This window comes from Pieris brassicae, chromosome 5, assembly GCF_905147105.1.
Source record: "Pieris brassicae chromosome 5, ilPieBrab1.1, whole genome shotgun sequence".
Taxonomy (NCBI): domain Eukaryota; kingdom Metazoa; phylum Arthropoda; class Insecta; order Lepidoptera; family Pieridae; genus Pieris; species Pieris brassicae.
The window spans coordinates 979,862-997,987 of record NC_059669.1 but is presented as its reverse complement, the minus strand read 5'-3'; the positions used below and the strand labels follow the sequence as shown (position 1 = coordinate 997,987).

Genomic DNA, 18,126 nt, shown 5'->3' with positions numbered 1-18,126 from the left:
AAATTTCGTAAGTGTAAATGAAATTTATTGTTTTACTTTCGAAATGTCTATGTAATATTTTAAAGATTTTGTGCTTAATACAACTGCACCTTCTCTCTTCCTAATCTTGAGTTTAAAGGCTATTAAAAAACTTAAGAAAACTCATCAGATACAATAATTACGAAGTTCTTAAAGTCATCCTACTTAATGAATAACTGACTAATATACAAATGTACAGTAGTAACACATTTCTTTTATAGCTTCCAATTAATGATTTTCCATTAACTAAAACTACAATAAACAATTAACGAAAGTCTATAACTGTTGGAGTAATAAAATAATTCAATCGTGATAATAGACCACAAAGCAGTAAACGGTGGCAAGGCAGTAATTTATATAGCTGGTTTATTGACGAATGCGCCCTTGGGGACAATGTGTTTTTACCGGCTCAGCTTTTAATATACTTTAGAATTATTATGGGATTTCCTTAACCCTCGGGTTTGACATTCGTATGTTACGATGTTCTATCTTAAGTTTGACTTTATATATTAATAAAAGTTTGCCAATATGTTTTGATTAAACTCTAAGTCACTCCCTTTTATAATGCTACATTATCCGTGAGTACCACTGGATATATTTAATTAGAAAACATTTTAAAAAGTTTCCGTTTGATGAGTAATGATATAGAATTGAAGCTTTTTAAAGCAGACATCTGATGTCAGGGATATATATCGTCAATCGATCCATATTGACATCATCATTAGTGGGCTTAGAGGGCCTCATGGGTAAAGTGTGAGCATAAAAGACACGACCAACTATCGTATTTTAATTTTAATTGATTCCTTTTAACATTAAAAATTAAACTTTTAGCTTTAATTATAAAGAGCAACGCTTTAATTACAATCTACTCGACTACAAATGACATAGACCTCAGTCGGTCCAACGTCTCATCACCACAATGTGACTGAATACTCAATCAGGAGTATCCTGCGTTCTCTGAATGCACTGTCCAAAGTCAATCTCATTCAACAATATTCGAAACAATATTTAAAACAATGAAATAATAATAAAATAAATTATGTTATTAAAAATAATAGAAGGAATCTCTATGATTAACCAAATTAACAATAATAATGAACCGTCAATTGACTCGATCAGACCATTTCCATATAATCCGAGCATTCCCCGACATTATATTTAAGTTTGTCTAAAGATCATAATATACCTTATTTTAGTTATAAAGTTTTTTATTTCTTTAGATTTCTTTTCGAACTTATATTTTCCTAAATCGTAACATTTATGTGAATTTAATCATACCTTTGCGGTGAGTTTTTGCCGTCGGTGTCCCAATTCCCAAATTCACTTTCAAATATTTGTTACCCGCAGAAAGTTAGAAATATTTTGTCAATAAGATTCATATATTAGGTTTAAGTGTAAGTTGTAGTCAACAAGTGTTAATTTAAATTGAAAAATTAAATATATATCTCATTATATTTTTGTCGCTTAGACTATTCGGTAAATATAATAACATTAACAATAGAAAATTGTTTGTAGAAATCTGTAGTGATTTATACTAATAGCTAATTTATAATACGATCAATTTTAAGCCTGACTTATTTAAGCTATAGCAGAATTTGGTTAAAAGGAGTATTAAGAATATCCATAGCGCAAAATCAACTGCATCATGAGCATACCCCACATATAAACCTCCTCGTACTTACCCTCGATTTTAGACCATCACATAACACAGCCAAATTGGGTACCACTTAGTTAAATATATTGAATATTTTTTATTTCCTTTTGTAGATTTTTGAACCATTCTGTAGTGAAATGTATTCGACCTCTGGCTATATTTTCAGTGTAATTGTTTGTTGTTATCTATATTTTTTGTTAGCTGTATGATTACGACATAAATAAATATTATTTCTTTACCGTAATAAAACCTACTTAGGGATAATGTAGTTTTGACGAATTGAAACAATTTTTCGAGTCATTGAATGCATACAAAAATATGAATCCTCTTTTATAACATTATATGCTGTAAAATCTCAACTGATGCGTTGGAGTACGGTATACTGGACAGAATGGGTCACTCACTGTCAAAATTAGATTACGGTAAAAAACCGGGTACCTTCAGGGTATTGACCACCCCGCGACGGCCCGAGGTGGAAAACTCCGATTCCGGCAGAGCTACGCTCGTTAAAACAGCCTGAGCTGTGCTGTCAAGGCCCTTAAGGCCAACAGCGAATTACATTTAAAAAATGGTCCCAAATTTCTTCGGCGCGAATTGTGTGGCTAATTTTATGTAATCCATTAGTCTTTTTATGTTTTAAGTAATTGTGAAAGAGCTTATAAATTTTATTGTTTGATTGTTTTTTGTATGGTCTTATAATTTTTTAAATTGATATATATATATACTATCAACGGCGTTTAACTTCTAGTAAATAAGAAAGTTATTAAATTGCGGTCTATAATTGTAATAAATGTTGTTTTGGATCGTAAAATAAAATTGATGGTATTGTAGACATTTTTGTGGATATTAAACAAAAGCAAGAATGTAATATTGCGCAAATTTAATGCCATATGCCTGCCTTTGGCTTGAATAAGATCGCTTTCTTGGTATTTACAACATACTTGCTGTCTCATATAATATGGTTTCATGTTCCCTTTGCGTTACGTGAATAAACGGGTAATAAGTCTTTATTGTCTAGTAGTAAAGGAAGTTGAAATTCTAAATGTTGTCCCTTATAGAATATATATTATCACGTTTGTAGAATATTATGCAATACGTTGTGTAACGTACTATCGTATGGAGTGAAAAGATACATTGAGCTGTGCCAAGCTATTATAAATTAGTTTTAGTTTTTAGGTATATAAAATCATTATATAACAATAAAACTAATGTTTTTGTGTTTAAATATTCTAACGATATTTTAGTGACATTAAATATGGATAGTTGTTAATAGATATTGTAAAACCCGTCTAACGCGAAACCTCTAACCTGCTAACAATACAAAATACCATGCGTTTTCTAAGGCAGTTTTTGCCACGCACCACCACTATGTGGAACTAGCTGCCCACTGAAGTATTTCTTAACCAATTCGACTTAGGATCCTTCAAAAAAGAGAGATACCAATTATTGAAAGGCTGGCAATGCACTTGCGAGCCTTCTGGCAATGGCAAAAAATCTTTTTCTGGACCGTCACCAGTGGTGGATTTATCAATTTTTAAAGTAGAGGCTGTGACGTTTGTGCCGTTCTCGCCTCTACAATTGTCACGTCCTAGGTTATTTTTACGATCTAACAAACTATAATTGGACGTAAAAGAATTTTTGGGTTTTAGACCACAAACCATCCAGTTCATAGCCTCGTAGTAGGACTGACATGTATAGTTGGGAAAGAGGGAAATATATTTTCTGCAATTTAGCTCTTTTGACTTATATAAAGTGTAGACAGAGGCTGGGAAGCGCAGATGAAGGGCAGAAAGCTAGCGGTTTTACTCTAGAATGTGGAAGTTTGATACGGCAAATGTAGATCGCCCAAAAAATCTGCCGCCCTTGGCTCCAGCGTACTCAGCCTGCTGGTAAATCCGCTACTGGCCGTAACGTGTCTACGTTTCCTATATGAATATATATTCGAGTAAATGAAATCAATGTTTATATAACTTTTTGTTTACAGAGGAAGAGGAGGGAACAGAGTTGGAACTTGAAGCGCTGTACAGGCGATATTGTGTCAGATTGAAGCATGCTCTGTTCGTGTCAGCACTCTGCGTCACATTACTGTGTACGCTAGTGCTATTGTGTGCTGTCTGTGTTCTACATTCACAAGTAAGTAATATTGAATGGTAAATTATAGTTCCGTAAAGAGGCATTGGGCTTATAATTGAACCCCTGAAAAACATTCTTGTTTGGTTGGCAATGTAATCAAATTTTGTACTTGATGATGTTTGACTTATACACATTGTGTAAAACCCTTTATTTTTGACTAATCCAAAACTTGTGTATTTTGTCCACGCGTAAACATTAATTCTTTTTATAGAAGTAATCACAACCTTTACAAAACTCAAATAATAATGATATTGCTTTTTATAATATTAGGCTTAAATAATTTAATCAACGTGTTGGATCGCGGTAATGCTACGATGTAGCTGCCTGGCTACGAGGGATAGCCAAGGGCTACGAATTATAAGACACGGCCTACGTTTAAATATAAAATTATTATGTATTCATTATATTGTTTAACTTTCGGTTAACAAATTGGACTATTACGGATAAAGTAATATGAAAATTTATAATTTATTTCTCCGTTATTGGCTATGACAGGTTAAAAGGCTTTCATGTTTAACACATTTAGCTTAAAGTGCAACGTCATTTTTAAATAGTTTCCTGTAATATTTTAACATGTACTTTTTTCCACATTGAATGCTTTTATTTTATTTTAAATCCAAATTATCATTTTTTTACTTAGGGAAATGCATTGCGCATACAGTACCTCGGCGCGACTGCTTAATGCGGGACCCACAATTGTGCATATCCAATAAAACTCCAAGGCGCCACTAACAATGGCCTTAGGAGGGATGTGGTTACAGCAGAACCTTATCTGCTTGCCAACATGCGATGCGGTGGTTGCATCCGCCTCTCCACACCCATTGTTAGTTTGTAAACACTTCACAGACCGGCCATTAGGAGATTGGGTCCAGTACTTGCAGAGATGGCTCACCATCCCTTCAACTAACTTTACCCAGAATCCAACTTCATATTTAACCTAAGTTTTTAAGTCTAATTGACGTGAAGTATTATGTGGAAGCCAGTCGAGTTTTTCCGTAATAGATATTACTGATATAGATTAAAATCGCACTGGCATGATTATTGCAGACGTTGCAGGTGTGCAGTGTGATAGGAGATTTGCACTTCTGAGTATGTTTCTCATTTAACGAAACTAACAAATTATTTTGTATCATGTTAATGACATGGGCTGGTTACATTGTTCGAATTGGTGATGACAATTAGGTTAAGAAGTTACTTGGAATTGCCCAGTGGAAAGATAGGACGCCCACCAGAAACTTGGGATGATGGAACAAGGGAAAGTGTCGCGAGGAATAGATAAGTGGAAGAATTTGCATAAGACCTTCACTCCGTCTGAGGTCGACAACTAGTCTAAAACATAAATGACATAGACTTAGTGATGTGTAGTACTCGAATAAAGCCAATTTTAATTTTATCATGTTAATATCTTGTTGAATATTGTCTCAAGTTCATTATTTAGCTAAAGGTATGCAGTTATGCATGTATAGTAAATTGCATTATAGGCGCACCTAAACCACTTAGGGATGAGATTATGCCAGAAATCTATACGAAATATCTAGCACCTGGAACGTTAAGTGCATGCCTCTGAAACAAAACTTCATGTAAATTATTTATATAGAGACTTCTATATACTATTATAATAATCTTACAAAACAGAGGGATTAGACGTCCAATCAATTCTATATTAACGTTTATTAAAAACCGTGTTCACTTGGCTTAGGCCCATGTGCACACAGTGAGAACAGTTAAAAGTACGGACAGTCATCGCATGAGGGTCGAAATCTTCCAGCAATTCTGAAAGACCATCATACCCCAAAAAGAAGAGGTGAAGAGATCCATAGAGGGAATACCGTCGCTCTACCCCAAGGCGCGTTTTGTAATCCTTATGTACAAACCAGGGTCAGTATGGCATTTGCTGTGTCAAGGTCCATTCCATATCATTAATGGCCGTTGGGGGCCGTAACTTCAACGGCTGACGCATGGCGGGATGAGGACAAGGCTACGCTGTTACCGTGTCCTGCCTCGGGCGATAACTGCTGGCACTTTGGGGTTTTAAGCCTGATAAACGGATCCTACCTAAAGTAACAAATATAATAATAATAATAACAAAAAACAATATTTGCCTAATAAAACTTATTTACATTTACAGTGGACATTTAGTACAAAAACGTAGCTTGTAGCGTCATCATGGCTTTCTCACCGTTTTTATTAAAAATATTGTAGTTTTATGGTGTTAGAAACAATTAACCTGAACTTGTACTCGTGTAGTAAATTCATTACTTTTTATGAGTATTCCAAGAGATAAGCTTTATCTTATTTTATCAAAGGATATTACACCTGTAAGGTTGTATCTCAAATTAATTAATCACTGAGAATAAGTCCGAATGCCTGAAGTTAAAGTAATTTCAAAGACATGTTCATGAGATTAGAGCTCAGTTTTCTTTGTGCAATACGATTGCAAAGGCTCTTCGTGCTTATTGCTCCTGGATTGTCACTTGGGACTGACAGTTAGAGGGTTTAGTATCAAATTATGAACAGTAATACTACAGTAAGTCTGATTTTAAGTACAGTTTGAGTTAGTTGTCTGAACTTTAGGGTATATATTTAAATTATTTATTATTATTAATTAAGCCAAAAATATCTCGCAACGTCTCCCTGGGCACGCTTGACACCTAAATAACGTGATAATTTCGCGTTCATGTCTTATTTTTTTTAGTAAAATATACAATGAGAGGGCTTGAACTTAATCAATTTTAGTAATCTAATATTTTAATTATTTAAAATTAAATGTTTCTTTGTAAGTTTTGTATCAAATAATATTTTTATACTCTATAAGACGAAGATCAGGCATGCTTATAGGCAGCGCAATATCGTTCATAATTAACATGTTCTCTCAAATATAACAGTCGTGTTATACATAATATTATATTTCTGACATAATACAATTAATTTCATGTAGTAATCATTTAGTTAAAACGCCCGAAGGAAACGAGAAATGGGCTTACATCTAATTCGTATGGAATTTATTACTAAGAACAAAGGTTCAAACGGACAGCTGCTGGGCGTTTAATCGTCAAATAGTCCCAAACGGATATTACTTTAACTATCCTGTTATGTCTCTTGAGGTTTAATTATATAAAAATCTCATTATTTCAAATGAGTTTCTGTTCTCAGGCAATGATAAATGTAAAAAGTATATAAAGGGCACAAATACCTAGGTAACACTGAAAATGTTAAAAAAATTAAAACCGGCTTAATGTAGAAAGTTGCCAATATTTCTATTGTTTTTCGAAGTAATCTCCGTTCCTCTCTACGCATCGTCACATTCGATGGAACCACTGAGAAAAGCAGTGGGCCCATTCTTGCTTAGGGGTCTTTTCTATGGCATTTTCGTACGTTTTTACCGCATCTTCAGGGCTTGTAAAGCGAATATCTCGATTTTTTGCTTTAGTTCTTAGGAATAAATGAAAGTCGCAGGGTGCCAGGTCAGGACTGTATTTCGGATGATCTCGACATCTGCCATAGTCAAATATTCACCAGTTCATGCAAAGGTGTTTCTGGTCGTCGGTTAAGGTATGGGGAATCCATCTGGTTCAAAGCTTCCTGACGCCTAAATGCTCGTGTAATATTTTTTGAACTTGACTCATACCAATGCCTAGGCTTGCCCGTATCTGCTGATAGGTCACTCTCTTATCTTCCTCTATAATGCGTCGCACAGCACTGGTGTTATCTTCAGTAGTCGCTGTTAATAGACGTCCCTCACGCGGATCAGCATTGAGATAGCTACGTCCACGCTTAAACTTGTTAAACCAATTGTAAATAGTGGCACGAGATGGGGCTTCATTAAGAATCGCTAATCGCAGCCTATCGTAGCTTTGGTGTTGAACACAACGAAAGTCATAATAAATCATTGACTGATTTTTTTTTTGCATTATTTTAGATTAAGATTAATCTATATTTTTTTATAAGATTTGATTATGCACTTCTTGTACTATACCTATCATATTTATTTTTTAGTTTTTTCTTACTAGGGTTGTTTGAAAGATCGCTTGTTGGCGATAAGGCCGCCCGTTGTGTGCCTTATAATGTTTATTATGTTATTTGTTTTTCTATAAATCTAACGCAGTGTAAATAAATAAATAAAATATTATGTCTAAATTATTTTTTTTACTTCGTTACTTAAAACATACATGTAAAAAGTTACATAAGGTAACAAGCAAAGGGCGGAAATTATATCTATATTTTCAATGTTAATTTGAGATTCTAGAGTATAGCAGTATTGAGCGAAAGATAAACTCTATATACGAGTACCTTACTGCCCTAACCAATTACAAGCCAGAAATTATGCCAATGATAGTTGTGCCAAAACTGAATGACTTGAATTGAATAATACAATTGGACAAAGCGGTCTTTCTATTACAAAATTCATTTATCCAGTGGCACTCCAATCCATAACCATTTCTGCATCGGTTTCATGGATATGGATTAATAGAATAGCAATACTCACGAGATAATATATATAATTCCTCACCACAAACAAGTGTTTATTAGGAAAACCATGCGTTTTTTTTGTTGCTGTGCCTTTAGTAGAATATCTTGTCGTTAAATCTTATTTATAAAAAAATTTTAGTGCTACAACCATTTTAGATCTGTGCCTCAGATTTTTGTATCTGTTTCATGATTATTTATTAATCTAATAGGCAAGTAGGTGACCAGCCTCCTGTGCCTGACGCATGCCGTCGACTTTTTGAGTCCATTGGTGCAAAGTCGGTGATCGAACCTACGACCTCAGGGATGGGAGTCGCGCTGAAGCCACTAGGCAAACACGGCTCGATATAATTTATATTCTATGTAAATGTGATGAAAAAGGGACTACTATTAGTTCATCTCATATAACATCCTAAGTACATTGAATAATAGAGCTTTGCATAAAATATAAATTAATGTTAGAGTATGCAAATGTTGCAAGCAAAACGCACTATTTAACATATAAAAGGTCTCGTGGGTAGTCTGAATTTGCAATTTAATTGTTCCCTTTGTAGCGTTTGGGAAAAAAATTGTATCCCAAATTAAGTCTAGCAAAACGTGTCCATGGATACTCTTTATTGTAATGTCATGTTTAAAAATAATTCAATTGAATAAAAGTGTTTGAGAAATAGTTATGTTGTTAATGTGAATGATAATTTTAAAAATAAATTAATTAACTAGCTACCCCCGCGAACTTCGTTTCTCCTTAATGTGGTTTTAGTTAGCCTTATTACCGTGACACGAAAGAATAATTTCACTGTATTATCGTCACTATAATTTGAATTTGATTTACACTTCGGTCTAAGTAACACGTGGTTGGCTATGCTAACGTAAAGTAGAAATAATTGAATTTCACGGTATTTCGTTTACTACAAAATAAATTTAATTTATACTTTAGGCTCAATAACACGTGGTAATCATGATATTGAATTGTATCTTATATGATACGTTTGTCAGTTTACCATAGCAGTGCCATCTATTAATTACTTACTCAATCCAGTCGAAAAGTATCGACATCTGTTAGAATCTTTTGGAGTTAACAGATAATTGTGACCGTTAATTAATTATAGACAAATAATTTGCAATAAAATAAAATTGCGACTATAATTAAAGATCTAAGCTATCCTATCTCTTAAGTTGGACCATACTACTCACGGTGTGCCAATTTAATTTTAAATCGGTTAAGTAGTTTAGGAGTCCATCGCGGACAAACATCGTGACAGGAGATTTATATATATTAAGATGTTATATTGTATTGTCTTTTATTAACATAGCTTTACACATTAAGAAAACAATTTTTAAACGGATTGAAGCTATGTAGTCTGTGAACACACACTAGATAGGTCTAATTACTACATACGCTTTGACCAACCGAAAGTACTTGCGAAACAAAAAAGATTATTCCCAACATTGGTACGCGAAGCCATTGAAATATAAAAACAACCCAATGTCAATAGAGAAGACGGCCTAAATTTATCAAACACCTGGGATCCAATAATATCCAAATTAAAACCCCAAGACAAACAATCCGCGAAAATAGAGGACACCGTGAGTCATTTCTGCAAAAAACCCGTCATCTTTTAGTCATTATCAACTCCGGGGAAATAAATACAGATAACACAACTTTCTCTACAGCTGTGATACTTTTGACATTCAACACCTTTTGTCTTCAGTCACCGTGACCAAACGCTGTAAAGCACGCGAAACGTCGGAAAATTTTAAATTTTAAATTATGTAAATATTTATAAGTTTCAATCAATTCTTTAATCCGTTTAAAAAGTGTTTTCTTAATGTTATATTATGCTATTTGAAACAATTATTTTTTATTGTGTCAGACCTTTTTTGCTACTATGACTAAGATATTATACAAAATAAAAAACAGCCGCGTCTATTTCATTATATTTTTAAGAATTATTTATGCTAATTCATAAAAGATTTTTATTTAAATTACTTACGAAAATTTTCATTTATCTACTAAATACAAATGGACTAAAGACAGAGCAAAAACAGAGCACTCCTAGTGCTGGCAGCATGTCTTCGATATTATACGAGGGTTACACGCTGTTTGGATCCGGTACGGTCAAAAATACATAGAAATTATTTGTTTCAGGAACTCTCAACCCAAGTAACATCAATAACATCGTTGTCAGTGATTTCCTTTATACTGTTATCGGTATTGGCGCTCGCGTTATTACCAGCGGCGGGTGAATGGGAGACCTTCGCGCTGACTGGCTCCGTCTTAGTCACAATAAGCCTGGGAGCTGGTACACTGATGGCAACTCATCATGCGCCATTGCCACTCTTTGCATTAATTTTGGTGAGTTCAAATAGTTTTTAAGTTTTAAATAACACACAACCACACACATTGTTCTTGATTTTAAAAATACTATTTTTTAATCGAATCCTTTTGCTTATTAATTACATATTTAAATCATTGTTAAGTACTTGTTTGTTACCTGTGCCTTGTAATCTCGTCGTGTACACTATATTACGACTATACTACGAGGTGTTAAATTTTAAACTTATGTAGCGTCAATTGAAATTATTAATTGGAGTCGTGTTCTAACTCCAATTAACTGGATATTAAATGTTATGGTCTAAAAATCAGTTTTTTTTTAAAGATTTTGACATTAAAATCTGACTCAGCAATTTTCGTATTGCCTCAGAATGAAAAGAAGTTGAATGAACACAGTTAATGTCTGAATAAGTTTCGGTTCCCATTATTATAAAATTTAAAACTCCAGATGAATTTAAATTCAATTGATGTACACAAATTAAAGTATTGCGTTATATTAAAAGTACTTTCTTAAATAGTATAAAAAGTTTATACAGAATTAATAGCAAATTCATATGACATTACTCCTACTTCAAATGTATATCAAATAATGTTATTTTATGGAAAGTAAAGGTTTTACAGATCTTATTGTTAGATTTGTGTATAATTTCTTCAAGACCTTAAAAATTCAATAACGATTTTGATATAAAATTATTCTTTAATAAACACCTAGTATTAAGTATAAAATAACGTGAAATAAATAATTTTCATTGCACATTGTTACTATATTCACATAATTTTATACAAAAAACTTGTGTGTACTTATGTTAGTAGTTATACATTATATACATATTACATAATTGGCGAAACAAGATAAAAATCTTTTATCTTTTGAAAAAACGACACTAACAATAAAAAAATGGTAATTAATAAATTAAAAGTTTTATTATGACGTATTATCTAGTTAAATAAAGTTTATTTAAATATCACAAAAACATGTTGACTATAGACAACTTCATGGTGTCGGTTTTTTGTGACGGTGTGCGCGTACTCCTATCATTTTTCCATAACGGGCTAAAGGACGTATAACTTCAAAAATCTTTTTGGAGCTTGTGAGAAGCTTAGTTTAAATTCTCTTTTGATTCTTTAAACATTTTACCATAATTTATAGAGGTTTACAATAAAAATAGCTTGTATTCGAATACTTTAACGATTACATTAAGTTTATCTTATTATATTTAATATTAGTAGACGACCTACAACGGAGTGAAAGCCTTCTCAAAATTCTTCCATTTATCTCTCATCTTTGCTACTGTTTTCCAATCTTTTCCCGCTATCTCTTCTACTTCATCTTCTTCAGAATTCCTGTAAGCATCCTCTCGTTTTTCTTCTCAAGTAAAGGTATTTAAAAAAATGATATATTAAGTTATAATTCAAATAATGAAATAGCCCAATATCACTAGAATTTAAACGTTTAAAATAATAATTACATTTCTCATTAGGCAACCGGGTTTAATAAGAGCATTTTCGTTTTTAAGAAAATTCGCGTGGGGTACGACGCTGACTCTGCATAATTAGATAAAATTTGCATACCTTATCGCTATGTTTAAGTGCTGTAAGCTCGGGCAACTGTTTAGTGTAGAAAATCATGGAAAATGAAAATTCAATGTAAAAACTATCATCGGCATTTGATAATAACGTTATAAATACCTCAAGAGCTATTTCTACTGAGAATATATTATCAATGAAAATTAAAATCATCCAGTTTTTAGGTCTCCCTCATCTCAGATTTTTATATCTAGTTCATCACCATTTGTCAATGTAATAAGCAAATAGGTGATCAGCCTGCTGTGCCTGACTTACGCATGCTTACGTATCCTGTATCTTTTTCATAATATCCACTAGATTGGTACTGATGAGTCATTGCGTTAGACATACTATTGGTTACTTGTTGTCGAATGACTTCAGTAAGGCACTTTTGTTTACACTTTTCTTCACTGATTCAATATTCACTTTAAATTTTAGTGATTAACCCGGGTGCGCTTTTTTTTTTAATGGAATCTCGCTGTTGGCCTTAAGGGCCTTTACAGCTCAGCTCGGGCTGTTTTGGCGAGCGTAGCTCGGCCATAATGGCATTTTATCCCGCGGCTAGCGCAAGGGCGTCTCCTGTCAGACTCGAACCTCTGTTTGGGCCGTCGCGGGGTGGTCAATCACCTGAAGGCCGGGACGGAAGCTCACTGGAGTGAGCGAAGTGCGAAGTAAAAGCCCTCGCCTTCCTCGGTGAAGGCGGTTTTTTACCCTAATAAGTGTATTTTTATTATTATTATTATTATTGGCCGCGCGGGCGGCTTTTAATTTAGCGTTTCCTACGGTAATTGGATCGTCCAGATCCGTTAGTATGTGTCGGGCCCGGCTGCGCAAGTGCAGCTTGTTTTTATATTCTTTTCCCTACTTCGACACGATCCCCTCCGCGCTGACTAATGACGTCAGTTCCGTAAAAGCACAGAGTAAGTAAACTGAACAACTGTGACACATGCTCTCTTACCTTATGTAGCATGATTATATTTATTTAACTGAAATTAGCAGGGTTTATATAATTAAAAAGCTAACACTATTTATGTTTGTTTATTGGGTGCAAAAGTCAATATTAAGTTACACGATATAAAATTTTCTCAAGTCATAACTTTTTGTTTACAACATAACAACGGACCCCACAGTAAAAAAATTACTCTACCGAAAAGTGACACTGTATTACAAGTTTTGGTACATTTAATTGGGATTCTGAAAAGGTACACATGGCCATGGACAACGATTGTGAAATAATTGTTGTTGTGAGTAACTGTATGGGACTTTGATTCCAGCTGTTTCATTTTTCTTTCATTTACAAGTAGGTGTCTGCAACATGCTAGATTACTTAATCAACTAAAAACTTTTACAATATTTAAATAAACGTTATTACAACACGCACTGACAAGTCGTATATAAAAATCCAGCTGACTTTTGTTTATTTTACGTTTTGTTTTCACACGTTATCTATTATTGTTGTGACCTAAAGACACATTATGTGGCTATATCCTAAGGATGTATATTAATTGATAAAATACAAGGTTTTAGGCCAAATCGCCCGTTGTCCATTTAATATTGAATTGAATAGTTGTATGGTAATACTTTTTATATTCAACGCTTCATTAGACACATAACAGCGAGTTTTAAAAGTTCATTATATATACCGCTAGTGAATATATTAAAAACAAAATATAATATACTATATATAATTATACTAGCCTAGTCTATTGATTCATGACGATTTACTGTACACATCTCTTATATACAAAAAAATCGTCTAATTGTAAATTTAAACTATTCTAGAATACACTGAGATTTATGTATATAAAATGTGTGCGTGTACTAGTACACAAGTAAGAAGTGAAACTTCTTTATAACCTTATTTTTCGAAACTACCTATTATATGCTTATATAACTTTACATAAATTGGTTAAATACATTTAAATTAGATAAAGTTTAATAAAAGGCTTTTATTATAATAGACATGAATACAAATAATACAATTTTTTCTTTTTAACTTATTACTACTAAGATACAAAGTTTTATTAATTGTTATATAATTATTAGTATCATTGTTATCGTTATTATATATTTTTGTTATTAATGGCTTCGAATTAACCGTGGTAGGGACAAGAAAAATATGGCGCGAAACCGAAAAATGTGACGGTAATTTTTTTTAAACGTCGATAAAGAAGGTACACTTCAAAAATTATACAATCTGCGCTAGGAATGACATGTGTCTTTGTTAAAGAACTAAATAAAGATTTTTGGCGTTTTTTATCTATGCATATTATTCGACAACGTATTAAAATGGATATTTTGTTAATTTTGTAACACAAATAGTAAATTTTAACAATGAATTCGATTAGATTGTGTGCTCTCTAAATTGCAATCAACATGCAATTTGTTGAACGGAATTAAAAGGGAAGAAAAAGCGAATTCAATTCCGCATGTGAGATCTGGACGTTTGATCGTAATTACTACGATTGTAGGTGTAATTGAAATGTGATAACACTAGGTAATGTAATTGATTCATTTATCTCCCTTTGTATGTGATATCCTGAAATATTAATGAAATAATTTTATTGTTATTCATGAACTGTGAGAGTTTTAGTTTATATTATTATTTCAAGGAGAAAGTAATTAAATGTTGCCTTTATTGCGTGAGTATTGAGACCATAAATTAAAAAAAAAAACTATAACTTAACTGTTCCTATTATTAATACATTATAATAATATGACATTTGCACGCCTATTTTTATACGGCTGATTATGTTGTTTTTTATAAATAATTAATCTGATTGATTTTTATTTTCTTTAATTCATATTGGTAATTCAATAATTGTTCAGTGTTAATTGTAATTTTGATTTTGTTGATTTAACACGATCTCTTGTACATTACCCTTAATATTGATATTTATATGTTTTTATCCTTAGAAAAATCGCGCATTAGCGATAAGGCCGCCTAATGCATTATTAATAATTTGTGTCATTTTATTTTATTTTAATGTAACGTAGTAAAAAAAACAATATTTGATATGATTTGTAAAAACCAATTGAATTTTGTTCTGATGTGAAATGTTTCCTCCGTATTAATAATAATGCTAGTATATTAAAATTATTACTCAACTAAACCGATCACACCACTACGCAAGGTTTAAAATTTCTTACCTATGGCTATGCCCTCAAAAAACTTATATTATTGTACAATGATTCACATTCCTCTTTATATAACAGGGGGAAAAAAGGCAAAAGCCCATCCATCTGATGTTATGTGATACCGCCCCCCCCCGCCCCTACTACTGCGTTTCCGGGCTCCATTAAAAATTCATCAGATCTTAATTCCACATAACACAACTGTGTTTGTTTTTAAATGCCGTTATAACAGTTGGGAGGCTTTCATCGGTAAGGAGTTTGCACATGTCTACGTTAACTAAATAAACTTCTTCTACCGCCACTTTATTACTAAAGGTTGGATGTTAACAACTTATATGGTCGGGTCTAAATAGCACCTCGGCGGATGTGGTGCCGGTTCACTACCGTACGTTCCGAACCATGACGTCTTTTCTACCAGCCCGTCTCCTGCCTTGAATTTTGCCCATCATTATAAGCTGCACAAGTCGTATCGATGACGCAGAACGTGTCTGTGATATGCAACTTTTTATATTTTAACAGTCTGCATATACTTGTTGAATAAAACTGCGATACTTTAATATTTGTTGTTTTATGTTTCAAATTTAAGATCATACGACATATAGGTACTTTTTGTTTTTCGATGGCCGCATTTGTGGATCTGTTAATTTGTAATATATTATAATATTATGCTGAGCAATATGCCCTTAAACTTAAATGGAGATGGGCAGGCCACGTAGCCCGTTGTACAGACGACAGATGGTCTAGAACAGTAACAGAATGGACGGGTCCGAAAGGAAACAGAAAGAAAGGAAGACCAATGGAGCGATGGGCCGACGGGATCGAGAGGGTAGCTGGCAGAGATTGGATGACGATGGCGAAAAATAAAGTAGGGTGGAAAAAGTTGGAGGAAGCCTTCTCCCGGACAGGGGCCGCATCTTAGAAAAACTAAATTTTTTCTTTTTATTTCAATCAAATGTATGCCAAAGATGTGGAATAAAGGCTTATTATTATAATATTATTAATAGATAAATCACACACGGTAACAATTTAAAATATTTTATATTGTGAATAGATTCTCACTTGCAGTTCTTGAAGTTCTCAGACTTTTTTGTTTAATCATTTATATAAGCGTTGATTTATGGGTTGATCTATCGAATTAAAAAGTGTTGGGTGACATAAGTTTTCCAAACCTGAGCCACGGAGGGAAAAGAAATTGATGCATATAATATTCAAATACACCTTATTTTTTTTCTTCAGATGGTGCATACAATGATGCCTATAGCGCGTTCAATAGCGCTTGTAATGGCCACAGCACTTACTCTCGCTTATATCGCTTTGGCTGTGGGCTTGGGCCCAAGGGGGCAGGAGGATCAGTTTTACCAACAGGTATTTGACAATTTATATATGTATCACTGTGTGATGAGCTCGTGGGTTCGAATCACGACTGTGCACCAAAGGACTATTCTATGTACGCCCTTAACATTCACTTGTAAAGTGAAGGAAAACACCGTGAGGAAACCAGGGTGTCTTTAATCAAAAAGGTTGTGAAGAAATCTTACAAATACCGCGCCAAGACACTTTTATCCTGTAAATTTAAATTAAAGAATAAGATTTCAGTATATAATCGTCAGTATATAAATGTATATTATGTATATAGTGCATACAAATTGTTGTGGAATGTTTATGATTGTTGGGCAAAGAATTAAACCTATATTACCGATTTGCATTCTCCGTGTTCCAAATAAAATTTGACGTTGTACTTGTAGTATGTACTTAAATAAAAGTACAATATAAATAACGATCATTTAACGTTAACTCCGCGTCAAAAGAAATATTTGATACGCAAAAAGCAAATTGTCTAAAAAGCGCCTTACACTCCGACAAGTATCACTTCAAAAAACAAGATTGCTACATTTTAATCTCCAGGCGCAACATTTTTATCGACCAAATAAATCAAGAGTCTTATTGTTTTTATCTAAATTTACATAATGTTAAAATTAGTCTACTGAATAATTATTTACATTTCTTAACTTCGATGATGGTATTGTAGCGACAGAAACCTGGTGCAATCAGTACACTGACGTCATATAGAAAATAGCGATATGACAGTGCTTCCGGCTGCTGAGCTTATAACATATCTAGCTCAGTCACTGGGACCATCCAGTTAGTAGTTCAACTGGTCGAGAATACTATCTAGAATTATTTTCGGTGTAGGTATTATTGTGTAGTTGTATCGTATTAGTAATAACTGTGAAGATGGAATACTTATGTGAGAAATATACAAAACAACATACAACATAATATAAACTAGTAGATAAGAATGTATGTTTCTCCCGCCAACTCGAATTCAAGACCTAAGCCATGTCTACAATTAGAACGATTAATAACATAAATATCAAAATTACCTACAAATTTAGATAATGTTAAATCTAATCGGCTAAAGTTTGACCGAGAAGGATATTGAATCGAAAACAAAACCAAATCCATTTTCTTGGTAATACTATGTTCGCGTAAGGCAAATATTTGTTGAGTACCCTAATATCACCGTTTGGTGGAGAATAAATCGCTGTTGTTCCCACCGAAACAAGACAAATAAGTAAGCTGTGGCATGTGGTTTCATCCTTGTTATTTGGTCCTAGTATGTTATTTTTTTTGTATAATAGTGGGCAAACGGACAGGACTTCTTCGGTATAAACCTCGTATAATAATAATTACGTATCGATATACAAAGAACTGTATTTAGGAGCCTGTGACTTAATTATACATTAAATTAATTTGTGTTAATATAAATTTTAACATTTTTCGTTTTATTTTACTTATTTCATATAATTTAATAGAT

The 18,126-nt window shown here is 33.2% G+C and overlaps 1 protein-coding gene across 3 annotated transcripts in view; it reads left to right on the top strand.

The window, feature by feature from the left end:
* Nucleotides 1-18,126, top strand: part of LOC123709733 (adenylate cyclase type 2) — a 149,433-nt gene that overhangs the window by 41,260 nt on the left and 90,047 nt on the right. For all 3 annotated transcript variants that reach the window (XM_045661258.1, XM_045661256.1, XM_045661257.1), the window contains exons 2-4: nt 3,657-3,805; nt 10,422-10,628; nt 16,545-16,673. In XM_045661258.1, the coding sequence (XP_045517214.1) occupies nt 3,657-3,805; nt 10,422-10,628; nt 16,545-16,673 (485 nt within the window). The remainder of the gene's footprint in view (nt 1-3,656; nt 3,806-10,421; nt 10,629-16,544; nt 16,674-18,126) is intronic.